The sequence below is a fragment of the Trematomus bernacchii genome, unplaced genomic scaffold (assembly GCF_902827165.1).
Source record: "Trematomus bernacchii unplaced genomic scaffold, fTreBer1.1, whole genome shotgun sequence".
Lineage (NCBI taxonomy): Eukaryota > Metazoa > Chordata > Actinopteri > Perciformes > Nototheniidae > Trematomus > Trematomus bernacchii.
In genome coordinates this window covers 3274949-3290826 of record NW_022987710.1, presented here as the reverse complement: position 1 = coordinate 3290826, position 15878 = coordinate 3274949, and the positions used below count along the sequence as shown (strand labels likewise).

General features: G+C 43.5%; 1 protein-coding gene across 1 annotated transcript in view; it reads right to left on the bottom strand.

Moving 5' to 3' along the window:
• The window catches only part of LOC117491157 (voltage-gated potassium channel subunit beta-2-like), an 86087-nt gene that overhangs the window by 35271 nt on the left and 34938 nt on the right, over window positions 1-15878 (bottom strand). The window contains exons 6-8 of the mRNA XM_034141022.1: window positions 10617-10702; window positions 9816-9936; window positions 9504-9598 (exon numbers count right to left, since the gene is read on the bottom strand). Of these exons, the coding sequence (XP_033996913.1) occupies window positions 9504-9598; window positions 9816-9936; window positions 10617-10702 (302 nt within the window). The remainder of the gene's footprint in view (window positions 1-9503; window positions 9599-9815; window positions 9937-10616; window positions 10703-15878) is intronic.

Genomic DNA, 15878 nt, shown 5'->3' with positions numbered 1-15878 from the left:
TCATTTGCTTTTCAGACAAATTGCACATGGTCTTGATAAAGGACCTTGGACCAAGAAAACTGGCAGTGACTTTCAAGTAAATGCTTTAAGTGTTATGTCGACTGAGTGTCATACTAATGTATTGTACATACTTGCAGTTTTCATACTAATCACTCTGTCAGTCACATTTATAGACCACCACATGAACATGTTACTTTTATTTGTATTTCTAACACACTGATACAAAATATGAGAATCAGTTTTGTGTTTTTCAGGGCTTTCCACAACAAACTTCTGGAAACCACTGTGGTGTCCTCATGCTTATGGTAAATACTTTGTATCTGATAACATGATTTATCCTAAAAAAATATGCCATTTACACATTCTGTAAATGTGCTCTGTATTTCTAACAAAGATAAACTAGTTCTTGCTACCTTGGTCTAGTCCAGGGGTCGGCAACCCCTGGCACGCGTGACACACCGTAACCAGTGGCACAGTAGGAATAAGTGTGCAAAATATTTAAATTGTATTTTTTTTGTATTATCCTGAACGAGACCGCCGCGTCTCCCTGTTACCTGCAGAAGGAACGCACGCAACGCAGCCCCGCTCTCTTTAACTCCAGGCGACTTTCTGCCGCTTTCCTCCGTGGTGCAGTGCTGATCGTTTCACCATAGAGGAAAGCACTTCACAAATTGGAGTACCCATAAGGAGCTGTACAAATGCCGCAGTTTTTGCGTGGCTGTGTCTTTAGTTGAAAGCCCAGTGGCGATCTGCTCATCTCTCATCGAAATAACATGCTACACAGGGGCGGACTGGCCATGTGTGTTCAGGAGAATCACAGAACGGACGATCGTCCTTATTATTTTGCTGTTTAAACCAATTATTTAAATTTGTTTGTTAAATTCGGCATCATGTAAGTTGCGCTGACAGGTCCACACACTGCTTCCCCGCAGCGAGGCTCCCCCCGCCCTCCTGTTGACAGTTCACGAGCGTCGAGCTCTTCACCCCCCCCCCTATCGGTGATAAAATAAAAACTTTTGAATGGCACTTCATATCAAAAAGGTTGCCGACCCCTGGTCTAGTCAAATACTATACTGGACTTGTGAAAAATACTGGAGGATAAGAATTTATTTTAGGAAGGATTGCTCTACTTATTAGCATGTTAACTGAGTTGATCTTAACATCCCCCCCCATATATAAATGTTTATATATATTTCTTTTTTTAAATATGTTTTAATTAGGGCTGTCAGTCGATTAAAATATTTAATCGCGATTAATCGCATGATTGTCCATAGTTAATCGCGATTAATCGCAAATTAATCGCACATTTTTTATCTGTTCTAAATGTACCTTAGAGGGATATTATCAAGTTTTTAATACTCTTATCAACATATGAGTGGACAAATATGCTTTATATGTTTGTTTATTATCATTTGAACAATGACAAATATTCTCATGAATATTAAACACAACAACCTCTGAACATTGCAAATATTCGCCTCAATTCAACCTGGAACCTCTCTCATACATTAATACAATACAAAGTGTGTGTGTGTGTGTGTGTGTGTGTGTGTGTGTGTGTTGTCGGCGCAGTTGTCGGCAAAATGAAACAGCTCCTTATATCCGTTAGCGCAGCTAGCTAGCACCAGATGCTAACAACAACAACACGTAAGGTGTGCCTCGCTCGCGCCACACATACACACACCCTCCCGGTCCTCCCGATGGCCAGTCCGGGCCTGCCGGTGAGCGTGGAAGTGTGGTCTGCCACAAGCGGGCGGCAGGAGCGGGGCTGTCAGCATTAGCTTGTAGATGGTATTTTAAACTCGAAACTACGGGGCGGCCGAGGACAAAAAATACACATGCGTTAATCGCGTTAAAATAATAAGTGGCGTTATTTTTTTTTTGCGTTAACGCGTTATTAACGCGTTAACGCAGCCCTAGACAGCCCTAGTTTTAATCTTTAGGACGGTGGGAAACAGCATGTCGGTCTCCCTGTTTGTACAACTCAGTGATGTTGATAATAAAGTTGACTTTGACTTGACTGTGGACTTGTACTCTACATAATTATGTTGAGCCCAGTGTAATGTAATTCAATAAACAATAAATGCTATGAATAGATTGCATTTCTGGCTCGTATTATGATGGGATATGGTTTAATTTAGTAAATGGTCGTGTGTTGAAAAATGTATATCTTTATAAATTGTCTTGGTGTATGATCCCATTTGTATATGATAATGTCTGAAGTTAATACAAAAAAATTCTCAGTGTTCAAGTCAATCACTGAAAAGGGTGACAATATCATAAGAGTCCAACAGTGCATATATTGGTTTGAGGGTTTAAAAAAATCAAAGTGTTAATGATTGTCAGTAGAGCCCCACAACATTAATGTCCATCACAAAGGGGAGTGGGGAAAGCCAGGTAGGAGGCCCTCCCTCTCTTTGCAGAGAAATTCCAAAGCTGGGAAAGACTGCGCAATAATTGTCATATGAGAAAAATACTGATCTAATAACAGAGTTTTGATCTTATTTTCTTTTTTTAATGGAAAATCTTTTAATTAATTTCCCTTTTCCAGGAATCTCAAAATAGAAAGTTTGGCCAGACTAATGCAATTCTAATTTTAAATGGACATTTCACAGTTAAGAATTAGATTTTTAAATTATTAATGCCATAAATTATTGCATACATTTACAGTAAATGTGACCCGCTCTATCGAAATCAATCGGAAGTCGCAACGGCTCATTTCAAAATACGTAGATTTGCGTAAAAAAATAGTTTTTCGGGGTTCGGGTGTTTTGTTTGATTTTAAATAAACAAAGTCTTGGCTTTCAGAATATGAAACTTTTATTTCCAAAATCACACGATAAATACATTTTTGAAGCTTGTAAAGGGACGATGACAGCTCTCACTCGCAATCTGCTCTTCCGGAGCGCCGCTCCCCCTCCCTCCGGCTGAAATTATGAATGTAAGGCATATAGTAATCATAGCCAGGGGTGCACATAACTTTTTTAGTGAGTTACTCAGATGAGTACCAAGAGACAGCGTTTGGTACTCACCCCACACGAAGCGTGGTCCTCCTCAGTGTCTCCTTCACTGTCCTCAATTTACACTTCTTGCATGCTAGATGATGAAGATGATGATGCACCTCCCTGTCTCTTTTTAAGCCTCCGATTTGCTTTCTCCAAAACTTGTTGCCAAAACTGTGAAGTCCTTGCATTTCCTGAGGCCAAGTTGAAGGATCAAATACTAAGAAATTATCACATGACTTGAAGTCATATCTGATTTCAAATGTGGGAAGTAACAAAGCACACTTATTTACTCAAGTACAATTTTTAGATACTTGTAGTTGACTTGAGTATTTCTATTTTATGCTACTTTGTACTTCTACTTTTACTCCACTACATGTACTTAATACTTTTAGTTACTTTACAGATGTGGATGAATGATGTGAAATCTAATCAAGTGTTAAATCAGACTTTAGTTCCACCTGGAGTAAATTCACAAGCTACCCTGCAGTATACAAAGTCATTCAAACTAGCTGCACCTTTACCAGCTTTGAGAACACTTTCATGATCAATCATTATAAAACATATCATATATATTATTCTGAAATGGACCAATCTGCACAATGAATACTTTTACTGTCGCTACTTTCACTATATTTTGATAATACTTTTCTAATTTTACTTGAGTAACATTTTGAATGCAGGACTTTTACTGTAACTGAGTATTCCTACACAAGATCTGAGTACTTCTTCCACCTCTGTCTGATTTCAAACTCTTCCATAACACCCTGAGTAAGTTTGCAGCTGTGTGTTTCACTCCACTTTGGTGTAAATAAAACTGCAGCAGCTTGACCACAGAGCGTGAACGTTGTGATCAGATGATTTTGCGCAGTTCTCCAGTGTGTGCGCGGGGCACAGAATGTGCACAGGGGAGTCTCCCACCGCAGCCAGTTGGCGGACTTTTGGCACAATTCTGTTGTTTATACCGACGTTAACCCTGTCTGTGCACACGGCGACCAACTCTGTCGTCCAGTCATCTAAGCCTGTGCCTCCTGGAAAGCTTCACAGGTCCGTCGGTTATGTCCTGCGCGGCTCACCCAGCTCCAGTTCAATCAGTCATAGAAAGATTTTTTGCAGGGAGCGAAACGGCAACGTAGCTGCTTAATGTCTTTGGGTTTTTTGACATGCCTAGTAGTTTACTCCATTGAGTGTTGACAAGAAACACGTGTAGACGAAATATGTGTTTTGTTTTGATGTTTTGAGGTACGCAAAGGCGCGTAGTGACACAAGTGACGTTACGCAATTCAGATTTGTGCCGCGCATGCGTACCTGCGTACCAGTTATGTGCACCCCTGATCATAGCAGCGACGTGCAGTCAGGGGAGGCAGAGCCTCACCTGTCATCCTCCAATGTAACGGAAAAACAACTAAAGAAAAACTAAATAGTAATAATAATAAAATGTCTCCACTGATCTGTGTTGTAAGTGTGATTTATGTATGATTCCAATCGCTTTTTATAGTCAAAATCAGCAAATTTGCCGAGCTCCGCTACAGGAGCGATGAGAAGTGAGGCAGGGACGTGCTCTGCCTCTCGTAAGCCCACAGTAACTTGCTGGAGCACGGGCACTAATTTAGCGCGGGCACTTATTTTGTGAGCGCGCTCAAGCCAGTTACTGTGGGGTAAGGTGAGATCTGCCTCACCTCAGAATGCGTCACCCCACAGAAACTGGCTGGAAAGCGGGCCCTAAGCGCATGCCTGTTACCATCTCACTGTAGGTCACCAATGTAATGTTTGTAGATCCCTTTATTACATTTATCCTCGCCATCCATAGTCTCTAAATAACTTATTTCACTTATATATGATATTTAGGCTCGCTGGTCTCATCATACGACGGCAATGAAAATGCACCAGGGGAGGCAGCCATAACCTCTGCCGCACTGAAGGGGGCGCACGTGAGCCCACAGGTTCTTGTTGCTACTGTAATTCTACGCAGAGACGGTAGACGCAAACAACAAACTAGACTTTTTAAACTACAGGAAGATAAGGAGGACTTTTACAAAAAAGTAATAGAGATTGTTGTCCAGAAGGATAGCATGGACTTCATCTTCAAGTCAAGGTAAGACCACATTTGTAATGAAAATGGGATCTTACTAAGAAAGAACAATCCAATATTTAGATTTTGGGTATCCTTTTGTTGAACGGTCTGTTTAAAATAAATCGAAGCATCAGACTAAAAAAGCTTTTGAAAATAACCGAATATTTCGATTAAGGTCAAAATATAATATTTGTAAATCTGACTCAGTGAGTCAGTGCCTCACCAGCCATGAACCTCACCGCACGTCACTGAATCATAGATAACACGGCAGGTTCCGTTACAGTTTGTTTTCATCTGATTTCAATTAAACAAAGTCTTGGCTTTCAGAATATTAAACTTGTTTCGGCAAATTCAGATGATAAATACAACTCTGAAGCTTGTAACGGCATAATTACAAGCGGAGAACGGAGTAACTTGACGTCACAGCAGGCATAACAACAGCCAGTGTTTCTCGTGAGTGTTTTCCCCGGGAAACAACAATACACAGAAATGCAAAATTACACAAACACACGTATACACACACACACACACTCGCGAGCTTCCCCCAGACCAGTAATCCAAACGAAAATATCTTCCCTCCGTACTGCTTTGATAATTTGCTCCGCTAATAATCAATCAGATCGATGGATTCCAGAGAAGAGGAAACTTTAAAGGCCTTTTTCTCAAAATGATGACTCGGTGACAGTCATTATATAATGTGACATATTTTGCTTAATATTTGGAGTACAACAACAATCCTGATATCATTAGAAAGCTATGAATCTCCTCTTTCCAACAGTGTATACAACTCAAAATGTGTCTTCGGGTCAATTTCGATGGAGCAGGTCACAAATATGTCTTCACTATGATAGCTGTCAAACAGAAGGTAAATACATTTCTCACTTATTCTAAGAATGTACTTAACTAACTAAAAGGAGTTATTCTGAAATAATCGGGAAATTACGTTGTTATAATAATAATGTTCTAGGTTTTTATTTTTTTTTATTTAATTTTCTTCTTTGCGTTATGAGTTATTGTTTTTACAACGTAATTTCACGATTATTTGAGAATAAATCCTTTAGTGGGTTAAGTACATTCTTAGAATAAGTGAGAAATGGATGTAACTTCTGTTTGACAGCCTTCACACTGGAAAAATAAGAAACTGTAAATGTATGCAATCATTTATGACATTCATAATTAATATCTAATTCTTAACTGTGAATTGTTTTCATTTATTTTAACATTAGAAATGTCTGGACAAACTTTTTCTGTTGAGATTCCTGCAAAAGGGAAATTACTTTTCATAAAAAAAGTTGATGCAAATAAGTGCATCGGGAAGTCACAGTGACTACCCGATTTGCATGTCTGTCCGATTTGCACTGCGCAAGTGCGAGTTGGTCTGCCATATTGGACAGCTACGTACGGCAATCCAAACAGGACATTTGACGTCCGTACTGATCTAATAACAGAGTTTTGTTCTTGAATCAACTTTTTTTATGAAAAGACATTTCTCTTTTCCAGGAATCTCAACAGAAAAAGTTTGGCCAGACTAATACATTTCTAATGATAAATAAATTAAAACAATTCACAGTTAAGAATTAGATATTAATTATGAATGCCATAAATGATTGCATACATTTACAGTTTCTTATTTTTCCAGTGTGAAGGCTGTCAAACAGAAGTTAAATCCATTTCTCACTCTTTCTAAGAATGTACTTAACCCACTTAAAGGATTTCTTCTCAAATAATCGGGAAATTATTTTGTAAAAACAATAACTCATCTTCTCTCATTCAGATTAATTTTCTTCTTTGCGAAATGCCACTGTGTCAAATGTCGTACTTGGGTTGCCGTACGTAGCTGGTGTTATTGGTCCAATATGGCGGACCAACTCGCGCTTGCGCAGTGCAAATCGGGCAGACATGCAAATTGGGTAGTCACGACCACTAGCAGCAGCCACAGTAACTTCCGTTTCATTACAATGACTTCCGTTTCATTACAAGGACTTCTGTTACAGCAAGAATCCCCCTCACACACACACACACAGGTGAAACACATGTACATTCCCTACTGAGAACTTTTCAGTAAAATGTTTTCCGGAGTGTGTGTGTGTGAGGTGTTCATTAGTCAATGTGAGAGTATTTCAGTAGCATGTGTGTGAGGTACATTTTCAGTAGTATGTGTGTGAGGTTTAATTTTCAGTTGTGTGTGTGTAAATGTGATGAAGCGCACACACTCCCTCACTAACATTTTGGCTTAACAATTTGTTTGTTAAGAAAGGTAGTACATGTTTCTTCAGAGTTGTCTTTATTTCAGTTAAAGTTATAAAAACAGTTTACATAGAAAAACTAGTAAAGGGCATCTAGATTAATTTGTCAGTCTGTAAAACACACAATCACAAAGTAATCACCATTTCCTTTGTTCAGACCTGGAAGCCATTTTGTGTCACTGCTCAAAGGGGGAGCACGCCTCCAAAGTACTCCTTATGTGTGCCGTATGAGTAGGCGGAGTCTTGGACGTGATTGGTCAGGAAATGAGTGATTTTATGAGTGTCAATTAGGTTAAAAACTATCCGTTTTAAGCAGAACTTGTTGTTTCTGAAGGTACAATGTTTATGTTGATGCAATTATGAATTTACTTAAGCCTTTAGGATTGTATTAAATGTAGACCACAGTGTTTAATTTTGTATTTAACCCTTCAGTCCGCTTTCAGAACCATGACCTGATTGGCCAGGTTGGATTGGGAAGGCGGGCAAGTCTCCTATAAATGTGGTTGGGAAGAGAGGGGAGGGGGGATTTGGTGTTTGTTCCTTGCTGGTGAACGCAGCACCAGGCATGCAGTTTTTGTTTCTGTGGAATAATGTGGAAGGCTGAGAATAAAACGCCTGTCTATTTTTGCAAGAAAACCCTCTTTCCACGTATCGTTCTTTCACCTGCACCTCACTTTGTAACAGTAAGGTGTTCAGTAGTTAATGTGATAGTATTTCAATAGTGTGTGTGTGAGGTCAGGGCTCGACAGTAACGGTTGCCAGGTTGCCATTGGCAACCATTCAGAAAAAATGTCAACCACTTCTTGGCCTTTGGTTGCCATCAGTGGCAACCAGTTTTTTACATAAAGAAATAAGGACAGCAAACAGCAAAATGTGCACCCCAAAAGAGATAAATGTTAATTATTTGTTGTATTAAGAGTGATATTTAATTATTGTTGTGACCAGTCGGAACCTGATACTTAAGTTGCACGTGCATTGGTGTGATTACGGAGCCAGAAAGCGATGCATGTTTACTCACTTGCGCGGTGCGCTGTGTGTTTGTTTTACAAAAAATGGCGAAGCAAATTAAGTTGTTTGACTGTGGGGTAAAAAGTTCGGCCAACCCGTCAACATCTCAAACGAATGTTCAAAGTGATTCAACTGATAAAGCGCAAGATGAACCCGAACGAAAGCAAAGAGGAAATGGGTAAAGTCTTGGGAGGCGAAATATATATGTATATTCTGCTCCGTTGTCCATTCACTTCCGGTAAAAGTTCCTTCAAAATAAGAGTCCCGATCTTATTACTACCAAAATAAAAGTGCAAAACGAAACTTTACCATAACAATATAATCACTTCTATAAAAAGGTAACACATTTTAAATATAGTTAGACATATTAAAGGTAATTTACAGCATTAATAATTCATATCTAATTCTTAACTGTGAATGGTTTTCATTTATTTAACATTAGAAATGTATTAGTCTGGCCAATCCAAGACTTCAATGCTGAAGGGCCAATGGATCTATGGTGGGGATCAGCACACAAAACCCACATTTGAAAGGGAGACAACGGATGACCAAGAAACTAGTGAATTCATTTGTGAGGGATCTGTGAAGAACATGACAACAGCTGCACTACTGGTATTTTGTATACCAGCAATTGAGGGTGGACAAGTTTACTACCACTTAAGTTTCAAATAATTCTGTTAATTACTTATTGTAAAGCATTTGAACATTCTTTTGTGTCACATTTTCATTATTAAGTTGATGTATAACTGTATAGTATCTTAATTATTTAAAATATAAGGTGACTAAAAATGGCAACCGTATTTCAGTTTTGGCAACCAAAAGCTGATGCCTGGTTGCCAGCCTGGCAACCACTTTTAAAAGTTAGCGTTGAGCCCTGGAGGTTAATTTTCAGTTGTATGTGTGTGAGGTGTTCAGTAGTGAATGTGAGAGTATTTCAGTAGTGGGTGTGCAAGGCCAGATGTTTTCAGTAGTTTTGAATGTTGGCCTAAACGGCCCTTCATAGAGAAGTTGTCTCTTTACGGCTCCAACACAACAACTAACTAACTAACAAACTGGGTGAAGATGACAATTATTAAGAGGAATTAGTGACATGATCAATTGTAGGGTTGGGGTATTTTAAAGGATGGGACAAAATAAAATCACAATAAAAAGCACAAAAAGTAAGAGTGTTACCTTAAGCGAGGCACGTGAATAGGACGGGATCCCACTATTGTACTTCCCTGAGATGATTCCACAGGCCAGTGGAGACCATGTCATAGCTCCAATGCCTGTATGCCCAAAACAGGCATTGTTATGGATCAAAGTACATTCAGAAAATATGTGCTATGTTGTTCAATTACTTGTTTGTCAGCGGTTTATTCCAGTTTTACAATATGGGGGACTAGGAGGCTATAGCCCTGTTCAAACTAATACAGTTATTAGTCTCACAAAGAATCTAATGGCCTGAACAGAAAGATTATCAAATCGACAATGGCAATTGCATACCTATCTTGTGGAAGAGTTCAGGGAGTTGCACTTCTACCTTCTCCCTCTCGAACATGTGATACTCTGTCTGTTCGCAGATGGGTGGTATCTGGTTAAACTGTCGAGCCACCGAGTATGCCTCCTACAACAAAGAGGGAACCATTTCAGAAGGGAAAAAAATGTGTTGTGTTTCATCAAAGGCAAGCCAATTACCCTATAGCATTGTAAAAATAGAAACCCTAAACTCTAGGATCCACGGATGAAGGGAAATGTAAATGCTATACAGAACCTGGCATCACTTGACCTTTAGGCTGAATCATTTGAACCTGAATCCCATTTTGTTACGTGCCGTAGTGTTTGTGTCTCTCTCTCTCCCTCTGGTTGTCCCCAGGTGCAGCCTCTCCCCAGGTGCTCCCAATCCCCAATCAGGGCCTCCATATAGGACCTGAGGAAGGCTGCAGTTGCTCTCTCCTTCTCCTCTGGGCTGCATGTGTGCAACATGTGTGGAACATGTGTGGTGTCTCTGTCTCTGACCTGTGTTTTTGTGAACTGTTTGGAGATGTGCTCCAGTGTATCGTTGTGTAATGTGTTAATTTATTCCCTTTCTGTTACTAGAGAGTTGTTCTAGTTTACCTTAAGTGTGTTGGCTGGTGAGCCTCTTTACTTTGTTATTAATTAAAGACCATCTTGTGGCTTCATAGCTCAGTTTCCTCTCCTTTTTTCTCTCTCCCGGTTATTTCATATGTTGTTACTTCCCTCTGGTTCCCCTAGCCCAGTAGGGAACGTAACACATTTACAATAAGTTTTAGTGTTTGAACTCACCATAATCTCCATGGAGGTCCATCGTGATGTCCCCCAATACATGGCCATCCCCTTGTTGATCACATGAGTCATTGCCCTCACAGTCTCTACCAAAACAGCACAAAAAGAAGCAACATTTACCAAGTAAAATATTTGACTTCCCCGCAGCAACTAATCCGGCACAAATGAAGGTTCTCAAACACAATTATAATTATTACACAAATTCAAATTATCCAAGGAACAGCCTGTGGCAGCGGGGTGTGGTTAGAGCGCCGGCTGCTGGAGTGATGGGAGTGGCTCGGCCGGAGACCAGACAGCTGATCAGAATCAGGTAATTAGGCTCAGTATAAAGCATGCCGGTAACCTGATTTTGGTCTCTTGCAATAGGCTGGGTCCTGGAAGGACTTTTCTGGCCGCAGAACGAGCTAGCAGGACAACACCGCACCACGGCTCCGTTGTGTCATTATTTGGTTCAATAAAAAACCCTGAACTCTTCCCCTGACTCCTTCCCCTTCTGTCCCTTTTAACCTGGAAGTGAACGGAGGAGCTCACAGCCAAAGGTGAATTGCAGCCCGAAGAGCACAACCAGGCAAATACCTGTAATTTGCACACATTTTAAATTTGCTGACATTTGGTGCAAAATTTGCTAATTTCTATGCAAATGGATCTAGTTAGAAGAACTATGACAACATATTGTAACCCCAGTTCTATAAACACAGGCACAGCCCTTTAATGGACTCTTTTGGAAAACACTCTTCAGCAATCACACACAAGCATTCACCCATTGAAATTTGCATCATGCATCATGTAACGTAGCCGCTGGTACTGTGCATTTTAGTAGCTCCGGACTGTACCTGCACAAGCTTCAGGAGAACCTTGTATGTTTGAATGAAATGTTCAATATGGACAAGAAAAAAACAATAGTTTCTGTGCTTTTGGTAAAAACAGATTGTGTTTATTGATTATTGTAAAGCGTGTTTTGGAACACATTTATTTGCAGGTTATTCCAAAGGGTTCACCTACTTTATCTGATTGGTCAGCTACGTTACCTTATGCATATTTCATTGGGCGAACACATGCCTGTGATCTGTGAAGAGTAGTAGTCAAAGAGTTCAGTAAAGGTAGGAGCCTGTAGAAGTCCAAAAATCATTGTAACAACAATCAATAAGCGTTTGGGAACTGAGGACCACCAATTGTGGATGCTTTGTAGGTGGAATTATTTACCATTCTTGCTTGATGTATGACTTCAGTTGCTCCACAGTCCGAGGTCTCTGTCGTATTTTGCGCTTCATAATGCGCCCCGCATTTTCAATGGAGACAGGTCTGGACTGCAGGCAGGCCGGTGTAGTACCCCCACTCTTTCACTACAAAGCCACGCTGTTGTAACACGTGCAGAATGTGGCTTGGCATTGTCCTGCTGAAATAAGCAGGGACGTCCCTGAAAAAGACGTTGCTTGGAGGGCAGCATATGTTGCTCCAAGACCTGTCTGTACCTTTCAGTATTAATGGGCACCAACACACCCCCATACCATCACAGATGCTGGCTTTGAACTTTACGCTGATAACAATCTGGATGTTCCTTTTCCTCTTTAGCCGACACGACGTCCATGATTTCCAAAAACGATGAAATGTGGACTCATCAGACCACAGCACACTTACCCACTCTGCGTCAGTCCATCTCCGATGAGCTCGGCCCAGAGAAGCCGGCAGTGTTTCTATGTGTTGTTGATATATGTGACCTGAAGTTACCTACTGTAACTCCAGCTTCTATGAGTATTGGCGTAGCCCTCTAAGGCTATCGCTATTGGGTAATCCCCCTGCGCACCCGCGCAGCACTGAAACACTTGTAGTCCACGCCCGCCCGCAAGGTGGGCCCCACCCTCGGGCTCCCTTCCGGTATAAATAGGAAGGAGGCCCGACAATCTGCTCCCACACAAAACAACTTTTCTTCAGCTATTCGTGGAGCCAGTGGGGCCCAGAACTTAGAGGGCTACGCCAATACTCATAGAAGCTGTAGGTAGATTCAGTTCTATTTCGTATATGGCTTCGCCCTCTAAGGCTATCGCTATTGGGTTAAGGGCGAAGCAAGATGTAGTCTGCGCCCCACTGGGTCGCCCCGGTACAAGAAGCACAGACACACCTGCTCAGATAATAACCCATGCCTATTGCGCCATGCGAATGGCGCATCACAGTCCCTGGAATATATCATAACATGAATATTTACCATGAGGGGACGAAGGCTGGGAATAATACATACCTGCCGCTGTGAGAAAGTAGAGACGAAGGTCACACTTTGCCCAGTGACAGAAAGGAGGGGGAATAGCAGCTCTCTGCGTGCAGACAGGCAGAAGAGCGCACAGCTGGGTCCCCAACATCACTCACTCTGACAAGACATTCCGTACGAAATGTGTCAGGGGAAAAAGGGGGACGTCCCTCTCATAAGAGGGAATACAGGCCACTCTCCGTGTGCCGAGGCAGGAGGGAGGCGCACAGCTGGATCACTGACGTCACTCACTTTGACAGGACACTCAGCACAGGGTGTGTCAGAGAGGAATGGGAGACATCCCTCAAATAAAATTGAATAAATGAACAGGGAGAAGACCAAGAAGCAGTGCAAATGTCTTCCACTGACATTCCTCCGTGCAAAGCCGTGGAGGAGGAAATTCCTCTGGTGGAGTGCGCATTGATGTTCTCCGGGGGATCCACCCCAGAGGAGACATATGCCTGTGACACAGCCTCACACAGCCAGTGTGACAGCCGCTGTGCAGACAGAGGCTGCTCGATCGAGCGCTCTCTGTAATGCACAAACAGGCGCTGAGAACGGCGCAAGGCAGCCGTGCGCGCCACATAGCAGGACAGCGCGCACACAGGACAGAGGAGATGAGACGTGGCTTCTTCCTCCGACCTGTGAGGAGGGGGAAAGAAGCCATCCAGGGTGATCACTCTTGACCTAAAAGAGCTTGTGATGACCTTTGGCATAAAAGCTGGGTTAGGGCGTAAAACAGCTGAACTGCCATCTCCTTGGATCCGGAGGCATGACGGAGCCACAGAGAGAGCAGACAAATCACTCACCCTTTTTGCTGATGTTAGAGCCAAAAGTAGTACTACTTTGGCTGATAACATCTTAAGGGGAACCTGATCTAAAGGTTCAAATGGGGCTTTGCTTAGTGCGCGTAACACCAAAGCCAAATCCCACTGAGGCGCTAGTGCGCGTGATACAGGTCTGAGTCTCCGTACTCCACGCAGAAAACGTTTCGTCAGGGGGTGACTAAACACCGTCCCGACCCCGAAACCCACATGACAAGATGATATGGCAGCAGCATACACCTTGATTGTGTTGAAAGCCAAATTCCTGTCCAACAACAGCTGGAGGAATGACAGCACGTGAGGCAGGGGGCACGTAATGGGGTCCAGGCTTTTTTCTACACACCAACGCTGGAAAGCTGTCCACTTGGCTGTGTAGGACGCTCTGGTAGACGCGGCCCTGGCTCCCTGAATGGTCCGTACAACATCTTGAGAGAGGCCCAGCCCCTCTAAGTGTTCCCGTTCAGGGGCCATGCCCATAAGTGCTGGCCTATCACAGGGTGACTGTTGATCGCTCCCTCCACCTGCGAGAGAGCGTCCCCGCGCCACGGAATTTCCCACGGTCTGCCTGACAGCGTACGCTGTAGGCATGGAAACCAGGAAGCGCCCGTGCGCTGCGGGGCAATTAGGATCACTGACAGTCGCTCCTCCTGCACTCGGTCCAGGAACCGAGGGATCAGCGGGACTGGTGGGAAAGCGTACAACAGTCCCCTGGGCCATGGTCGATGTGCGAACGCGTCCACCCCCAGGGGGGGGTGGTCCTGCGCTTTCAGGGAGAACCAGAGGGCGCATTGCGCGTTCCCGCGTGCGGCGAACAGATCCACCTCTGCTCTCCCGAACCGGCTCCATACCTGGGAGACCAGCTCGGGATGGAGGCTCCAGTCCCCCTGGAGAGGACCTCCTCTGGACATGAGGTCTGCCCCTTTGTTCAGTTCGCCGGGAACATACATTGCTCTGATGGAGAGCAAGTGTGCGCGCGCCCAGATCAACAGCGGCCTGGCTGTGTTCAGAAGCTGCGCTGAGCGTACTCCGCCCTGGCGATTGATGTAGGCTGCCGCGGCTTTGTTGTCTGTGCGAATCAACACATGCTGATTCCGCAGCAACGGGGCAAAATACTGGATTACTCTCCGTACGGAGAGCAATTCCAGCACGTTTATGTGGAGGGACATGTGAGCCGGCCACTGTCCCCCCACTGCCTGTGACATACACGTTCCTCCCCACCCTGAGAGAGATGCGTCTGTGAACACCGAGATGTGTGACGTAACTCTGCCCAGGGGCACACAGGACGTGGGGACTTTTCCAATAGGTTAAGTCTGAACCCACGGAAGGAGGGATGGCCACCATGCGCCTCTTCTGTCGCACGGGGTCGATGCGCAGGCGAATAAACCACCTCTGGAGTCTCCTCATGTGAAGGAGACCCAGGGGAATCACCACGTGACCAGCTGCCATCATGCCAAGCAGCTGCATCACGGAGAGGGCTGTCACCACGCTGCGAGGTGTGACGCGTCGGAGAAGAGCTGTCAGTGCCTCCACTCTCTGCTGTGAGAGTCGCGCTCTCATGCGGGCTGAGTTCAATTCCACACCCAGGTAAATAATACTCTGGGAGGGAAGAGGGCAGCTCTTCTTTCAGTTTATGATGAAACCCAGCTTTGACAGATGTGATACGAGCTGTACCGTCTGTAAAGCAACTTCCTCTCTGGAGCGAGCCAGCAATAGCAGGTCGTCCAGGTAAAACAGCACTCTCATCCCTCCTCTGTGTAGCGGCTGCAGCGCCGTCTCTACACACTTCGAAAAAGTGCGAGGAGCCAGGGAATAACCGAACGGCAGACGGTTGTACTGGTACGATATTCCCTGGAATGAGAAACGCAGGTATTTCCTGTGTTTTGGGATGATGGCTACGTGGAAGTATGCATCCTTCAGGTCTATCGATGTGAACCAGTCTCCCTGGTGAATACACTCCAGCACCTGTCTGATCGTCAGCATGTGAAAAGGCCTTTTCATTATGACCTTGTTGAAAACTGACAGATCGAGGATGGGTCTCATTCCCCCTGTCTTTTTCGGGACAAGAAAATAGCGGGAGTAATACCCCTGATTTTCTTCCCCTTGAGGAACCCTGGAAATAGCCTCTTTCAACAGGAGTTCCCGCAGCTCTGCCTGGAGCGCAAGACACTGTTCCTGGGATGACAGGAGTGTTTCCTG